An 8,148-nucleotide genomic window follows, 5' to 3' on the forward strand; every position below is an offset into this window, starting at 1 on the left:
ACATGTATTTTGGTTTTCTTTTTAATCGTATACTCACTGTTGACGATCGTGACTCCACTTCCTCCTGCCAATCGTCTGTCTCTGTCGGTTGCGGTCAGTCGCCTCGCCGCCATCAGTCGCGGTGGAGTGCGACGTTCACAGATAATAATAATAATAATAATAACGCACACACTCAACATAGCCCCGCACTAGGGAAACCCTGTGTCGCGGGTGCCATGGACACACACATAAACGCCCACAAATTACACCCAAACTCACGAGAGAAATAAATGTAGGCCATTCAAATATTTCTTTCGGCCCGGAAATCGAACCTGGGACCTCTGCGTGGCAGTCCGGCATGGTAACCGTTCGGCCACAGAGACATTTAAGGATAGCTCCAGTTGTTCGGAAATCTGATCTGACCATTGACAGGGATACCTCTAGGTCTCTTTCCTTCCACTTTAGTAGCAGTAGAGTTCCTTGTGAAAGATTTCGTCCAGGAAAATAGTACTTTACCTATTTCTGCCACCAAGCAGTAACGTGAGCATTTCTGAGTTTAGGTTTTAAAAAGTAAGGGTGCTGGTGAAATTACACGTGGGACTTGTCAACTGATGACAGCGTGGCGTGTGTAGTGGCTGTGCCCCTCAGATCTTTGCGATTTAAAGCTCTGAGAGGCACTGCAACTGTTATGGACAGTCGTGCCGCTTACCACCAGGCTTGCTCGTCCCGTAACTTGGTATCTACGTGAAACGTGATTTTGGTAGAAGCTAATAAAAATTGTTCTTTAACAGATCTGACACAGCGCCGCAATGTCCGTCGCTAACAAACGGAGACACATACACGCAGTCGGAGTTCCTGTCGCGGCTTGCAAACGAATGTCGTTACGACAAGCTGCTGCTGCCAACCTACAAGACCAACAACGTTGTTTACGTTCACGCAAGCGCTTATGTTTACTTCATACAACCTGCCGAAGCACATGACTTGGTAAGTAACACTTTCTTTACTATGACGATGAACTTGAGGTGTAATAACTTCAATATACAACTGACCTCCTGATGTCGCATAAAATAATAAATTCCACATTAGTGCTGATATCACGAGTCATGTTTCGCTGAAGGTCACTGATTGGTCTAACCGTAGGCAACATTTGTTTTTGGTGCTGCTAGAAATAATGTGTCACATAACAGCCCTTTCTTACGTTTATGCAGGCAGTATATTGTTTTTTATAAAGATCATGATATATTCCACCAGAGCCCCAACACATTTGTGAAAATTATAAAAAGTTCGGACTGTGTGTAAGCACGTGAACACATCACAGAGTGAAGTAATTTTATTAAAAGTACACACATTGTCTATTGACTTAATTAGCCATGGGTATTCATTAAGTTGCAAAATGTTATTTGCATGTTGTGCGCAGTTGTTTTTTGTATAATCCATGTTTAATCTCCTAGTTTTACTTGTAGTGTATAGTTTTGTCACTGGAAAACCAAATTACTAAGCTCCAAAAGGCCAAAATGGCGCTTTAGTATCTTGTAGCAGTGCCAGAAAAAATAAAAATAAAAAATATATATAATTGTCACACCTCTGGTGAAATTGTGATACAACTTACATATTTGCAAAAATGTACAGTAAATAATTTTTATTTTTTTGTTTTTAGCGCCACTGAGCACATTTTGAAGAGCTCTTAAGTGTTTATTCTATTTCAATACGTATTGCGCCCTATATAGCAAAATGAAGGAATGTATGATATAATAATCACAATTATTTTAAGCCATGGGAGAGGCGAGGAACTAAAATAGATATCCAAAATAATAAATAAATATGTTTATTTGACGTCATAAATTCTAACAGCAATAAGTCTATAGTAAATCTAGTAGCAGAAGAGCTCTTTGTAAAAGAGTTCGCCTAGGGAAGTACTGCCTTCTTACCCATTTTTCTTTACTCGAACTTCTCGAACCGGCAAAGGCTACAAACGTTATTCAGAATACAGTTATCGGATGAAAGTTACCGAACGTCCTGTTGTTTACAAAGCAAAAATCTAATAGGGAAATCTCTTATTATTTTAAATAAAGTCTTTTTGTTCATTTTTATTAATTTTTTTAATGCTAGACTAATGCATTCCAATATTTAAGGTCTTTTTAAAACTTAAAAAAAAAATATAAGGATTTTCATCATTATTATCATTGACTTACAATTATATGGACGTCGGGTCCGCGTTAAAAAGTGTCCGCACTTGTAAGGCGCTAAAATCGTATACAGAGCGCGACACTCCGCTTTAGTTTTCATTTGTTCTACGGACAGCGCGATACTGCGATGACATAACAATTTAAATTTCGAATAGGTTGACTTGGGACATTTTTTTCGTGGTTTTTGTATTAGACCCGTCGTCCATTTATTTGTAAGTCAATGATTATTATAATCTATTTCACATATTAACTCCGTAAACGCTGTTGAATAACAATATCGTTCGTTTAACTCGGAATGTTCTGAATAGCCCAGAAAGCGCCCTTCGATTCGAGAACGATATCCAATAGAACGATTCAGTTAAAATATCGAAGAGTTCTGGATCGGGGTCCTGCGTAGAATCAAATCGGGCTATTATGAATATGAATGTATTTTTTAAAAATTCTTTCAGAATTTCAAACTACATTTCCTTCTCCAACTCCGGTGGACAGACGACCGGTTAGCATACAGTCTGCACTCCCCAAAACGAACAAAAATCATCGGCGAAAATGACTTGCGGCAGCGCATATGGGTTCCTCACCTATACATGTCAAATGAACAATCGTCAAGCTTGATGGGGACAGACAGCAAGGATGTCCTCATATCTATTGCCCCGGACGGCGAGGTGGTCTTTAGCAGACGTCTGCAAGCCGTTCTGTACTGCTGGATGAATTTGCAGAAGTTCCCTTTTGATGATCAGACGTGCTCTATGAATCTTGAAAGTTGTAAGTATTTACTATTGAAATATCTAATGGTGTTTTTTCGACTTATTTACTTATTACATAGTGTTAGTATTCCCTGTATTGTTTTCCCACATAATCTCAGTACAGAGTACTAAACAAACCGACCTCGAAAGTTCGCGGAATTTCATCTATTTGCCAAGTTTTATTGAATTCGTTTACCGGAAAGTGCGCGAAACCGGATTCATCCCCTAGTTTGCCACCTTTAGAGGTGGAATATTTTCTTCAAATTTAAATGGGACCACTACTGAGGCACCTCTTTCCAACATAAAAAGAATCATCAAAATCGGTTCACAAATGCCAAAAAAAACAAATAGTCTAATTGAGAATCCCCTTCTTTCTTTGAAGTCCATTAAAAATATATAAGTAAATGCATACACATACGCTTTACGCCCGTTTCCTACCGGGGCTGCAGAGATCACAACCTTCCATTTATAAGTAGTAGTAGACCTCCTTGTGAAAAATTTCGCGTCAAGGGAAGTACTGCCTCCTATTTCTGCAGCCAATAAGTAATGTGATCGTTACTGCGTTCCGATTTTGAAGAGTAAGGGGCGCTGGTGGAATTACAAGGACAAGGGACTTGTCAACATATGTCTCAAGGTGCCAAAAAAAAAAAAAAAAAAGGTGCAGGGGCATTGCGCCTTAGATCTTTGTGATTTGAAGCTCCTAGTGGCACTGGAACTGCTTGGACAGGCGTCACTTACTACCACGCGAATGACTTATTCGTCTCGTCACTTGGTATGATCAAAAACTACTTGTTACGGTTCTTAAAAGCAAATATCTACTATTATTTAATGTATATGTTTGTAACGTTACGATGTCGGTGACCTAAGGGTCTCGTTATGTCGTGGCCGTTTATTTTATCGTTGAACGACTGTCGTGTCTAACTGTTTCCACTAGATCGTGACGACAATTTATCGGTTCACGGCAGCCGCCTTTTCATTTCCACGACAGAATCATTTGAAGCTGCGATTATTTGCCATCACATTATTATCGTGACGTTTTATTTGTTGTAGAATGACTGTCGTTCTAGCTCTTCCCATTATCACGACAGTCAGTCGTAACGTCACAAAAATCGTGAACGACAGTTAATGGGGCTTATTATATGTGAACAACTACATTTCAATATACAAGCCACACGACACTTTAAACTGCACGACTATCTGTCGTCACGACATAATGGGAACCCACCCTGACGGTTTGCACTGTGGGCACTGTAAGAGGAATCCCGGGTTTGATTCCCAGTAGGACAATTTAGAAAATTAAGTTTCCTAAATTGGTCCTAGTTTGGGAGTCCAAGAAGTGCCCCGAAATGAGTTCCGTTGCTCTGGTACCCTTCGCCCACATCCTTCCTTCCAAACATCCATCGCTTACTATAAAATAAACCGTTTGGCCACAGAGGTCGTCTATTTGATTAAACAAATAATGATTTTTCCTCAAACAAGACTGTTAATAGGACTTTAATTTTTATTTTGGTACTTACATAAATTAATAAAATTTACATAATTCCTTTGTATGGTATTATAATATTGTCAGAAAACCAGTGAATCACCATTTATCTTCACACTTAAAAAAAAGTTCTACGGCCATTTGCATAATTTAAACAGATTATATAATATACTTATAGTGTTGGGCGTTATTCAGTTAAATTTCAATCAGAACTTCAATCAGATTAAAAAATCAATTCAATTGAAAGCAATTGCAATTGATTTCAAGTGAATTGATTTTAATTGCAATTAATTTTGTAGTTGTTCTAAGAAACAATTGAAACTAACAATTAAAACCGAAAGTACCGAATAAAAATGTCATTACGAATATGGGTTAGGGGGTGGGTTAGGGGTGTGTTAGGGGGTGGGTTAGGAGGTCGATTAGGGTTCGGTTGGGGGTCGGTTAGGTGGACGGTTGGGGGGTCGGTTTGGCGGTCGGTTGGGGGTCAGTTGGGGGTCGGTTGGGGGGTCGCTTAGGAGGGCCGGTTGGGGGGCCGGTAGAGGGGCCGGTTGGGGGGCCGGTAGAGGTGCTGGTTGTGGTCCGGTTGGGGGGCCGGTTGGTCCGGGGGAGGCGGTCAGGGGTGAGTGACCCACCAATGGGTGTATTGGCTCACCCACCTACTCACTCATCCACTCAAACCCTCTCACCCACCACCTAACCCATCCGCTGACCCACCCCTAATCCACCCCTAACCCACTCCCTAACTCACCCCCTAAGTCACGCCCTACCCCACCCCCTAACCCAGCCCTCAACCTAACCCACCTCCTGACCCACCCTCTGATCCAACCCCTGACCCACCCCCTAAACCACTCCTAGCCCACCCCCTAACCCACCCGCTGACCCACCCCCTAATCCACCCCTAACCAACCCCCTAACCCACCGCCCTAACTCACTCCCAAACCCACCACCTGGCCATAACTCACCCCCTAAACCACACCCTAACTCACCCCTAACGCTCCAAAACCACACCCTAATTCACCCCCTAACCCACCCCCTAACTCACCCCGAACCCCCCAAGCCAAACCCTAACATTAATCGTATTTAGTGTTTTGTATAACGTCATGTAAATATTTGTATCTTTTTCTCTATCTTTTACAGGGAAATACAATGCATCAATCTTACGTCTAATGTGGGAAATGGACAATCCAGTCCGGTTGTCTTCCGAGTTGCATCTCACAGAATACTCACTCATGGACTTTTGGACAAACGAATCGGTGGTCAGAGGAGACATTATAAACATGCGCGTGGGAGGAGGTAGATGTAATGTCCTTTATGAATGTTTGTGAAGTTGTCGAATTGCATTTAAAAGTCGTTGTGGAACCTCGTCGTTGACTGCGAACCCACTGACTTCTCGAAAGTATTGTCTATCTTTTTTGAAGATGGAGTAAAATGACAGTTCATTGTGCGAACGTGTTGCCCGCTTGCAAGCAGCTAGTGATTGCAGTCGATTAATATTCTATCGGCTATCGGCTGAACGTTAGTCACACTTATGCAATGAATAGCCGAACTTGTTTCAATTAAATCATCATCGGCCTATTATTCATCCAACTACTGGGCACAGGTTCATTTGAATTATCAATACAGTATTGTAAGTTCATTTATACATACGCTGCATTTAGAACTATGTTTGTCTATCAAAAATTCAAAGAGGAGATATGTCAGTAAAGTTTTTCATTTTAATTCAATATAGATAATTACATTCGTCTGTTCTTATTAAAATTTATATAAATAAAAACTGATTTCGATGCTAGTAGTGCAACTGTCAAAGTAAGAATAAAGAAAGCAATAACGCAATTAGTTACCATTAGAATGTCATAACAGCCACATTTCAGACATTTTTGGCTAAATTTTACCTCTTACACAATCTATCAATAAAACTGTCGACATCAACTAGGCAGCCGTGCAAATGTCATTTTACTCTGTCTTCACAAATGACAGATCGTAGATAATTTTGACGTAATCGTACCTACACACTCATTCTCATTCTTTTTACAATACACACACACTGACATACCTAGTCATCCATTGTGTTTGTTTTGTCTGTTTTTTTTTTATCTCTCCCTTTTACTAACCGGTCTTTTATTTTCCAGCTGGTAACTACAGCGCTCTTAAGTTCACGTTCAAGCTAGGTCGTGAGGTCGGCTACTACCTAATGGACTATTTCATTCCGTCAATGATGATAGTGGCTATGTCCTGGGTCTCATTCTGGCTACATGCTGATGCTTCGCCGCCTAGGATCACTTTGGGTGAGTTAATGTGTTATTGCAAGTCAAGCTAAGAAACTTTTGGAATAAGGAAAACATTTCAAAAATATTAAGCCTCATTTTTAAAGGTCATTATACTTTCAAATTAACATTTTTATATAAAAAAACGGACCTCATAAGTTTGTAGAATTACATCTATTTGCCAAGTTTTATTTGTTAGTATTTTTGATTTGCTAATATTAATCCTAATAATTTAGTAATAAAACTTCGTTGGTAATCTGTTCCTATTGCGCTAATTGTTAACTTCTAACTTGTAATCAGGAAACATTGATTGCCTGCGAGACACGCTTAGCCTAGTGACGGAATTCGCAAGACGCAATTCTCTGTACGCGATATACGCTACAACAAGTTGTGTCTATAGTATTGTAATTTCATTTCTTTTGTATATCTACCTGCACAATTCTGTTGTCAAATAAATAAATTTTAATTTTTTTATTGTAATCGTTTAATGAAAAGTGGGTGAAATCCAATAAACCAGATTCATCCCCTAATTGGCCACCCTTAGAGATGGAATGTTTTCATTAAATTTGAATACTATTGAGATACCCCATTACCAAAAAAAAAAGAATCATCGAAATCGGTTCACAAATATCGCAGTAGGTAATTGCTTAGCAGTCAAATTGACAATCTACTCCTGTTCTTGAAATCGGTTAATAAAAACGATATTTTTTTTATATTTAGAAGAAAAAAATAAGTTCCTGGCTACAGTCGCTCACAGTACAGTTATTGCGTAACTTTAGAGTTGTATGAAAACAACTGTGACTTAATAGATAATCATAACTATTGAAACCAGTTTCTTTGTATGGTCATAGCGGTTTGCTTTCAATCCAATAAGTACCTACTAATCGCTTTACCGCATCTCTACCCGGTAGGTGTTTTTATTTTGGTCCTAACCGACCCGTGCTTAGTTCTAAAAATTTTAAGGTTACGTTTTCCTTGACGATTCAAGATACCTAACATTCTATAACACACAAGTCACCTTAAAGCATGCAAAAGCAGGTATTTGCATAAAGGAAAATTAAATTTAATATTATCGGTACAGTCACTATTTCCTGCTTTATTTAATGATAAATCGTGGAAGTTTGGAACGGTTGTTAATCATGGAAAACCCTTGAGGTTTCCTTAAGAAGTTTATAAGGATATCTTTAAAGTAATTCTTTACTAGCTTATCCACAGGAAGAAATTGTAAATCAGTGTTTGTACGGATGTTATATAAATATGTCTCATTTTTATTTTATAAATGAACGGAAAAAAAATTTAATTATAAATACGTTATAACGTATCGAGTTCTTAGGTTTTCGCGATTGTTACACATAGGAAATGAAAATATTTTTCCGGATTTAAATCGCGTACATTTCTTTTTTCAAACAAACCGACGTTTCGGTTTGTTTGTTCGACGTCGGTTTCGGGTTGAGTCAAACGGCTTTTCACGGTTGAGTCAACCGTGACCATGG

General features: G+C 39.2%; 1 protein-coding gene across 1 annotated transcript; it reads left to right on the forward strand.

Annotated features, from left to right (window-relative positions):
• Positions 1–770: 770 nt before the first annotated feature.
• On the forward strand, positions 771–6,676 carry LOC113229416 (glycine receptor subunit alpha-2-like; the record flags this gene model as incomplete). Its single annotated transcript, XM_026462997.1, has 4 exons — positions 771–963; positions 2,615–2,927; positions 5,529–5,684; positions 6,521–6,676. Coding segments are annotated over 4 exons (818 nt in total), but the record flags the coding sequence as incomplete, so codon positions are not given.
• Between the last annotated feature and the right edge of the window lie 1,472 nt (positions 6,677–8,148).

This window comes from Hyposmocoma kahamanoa, unplaced genomic scaffold (assembly GCF_003589595.1).
Source record: "Hyposmocoma kahamanoa isolate Upper Pololo Valley unplaced genomic scaffold, ASM358959v1 100140, whole genome shotgun sequence".
Classification (NCBI taxonomy): domain Eukaryota; kingdom Metazoa; phylum Arthropoda; class Insecta; order Lepidoptera; family Cosmopterigidae; genus Hyposmocoma; species Hyposmocoma kahamanoa.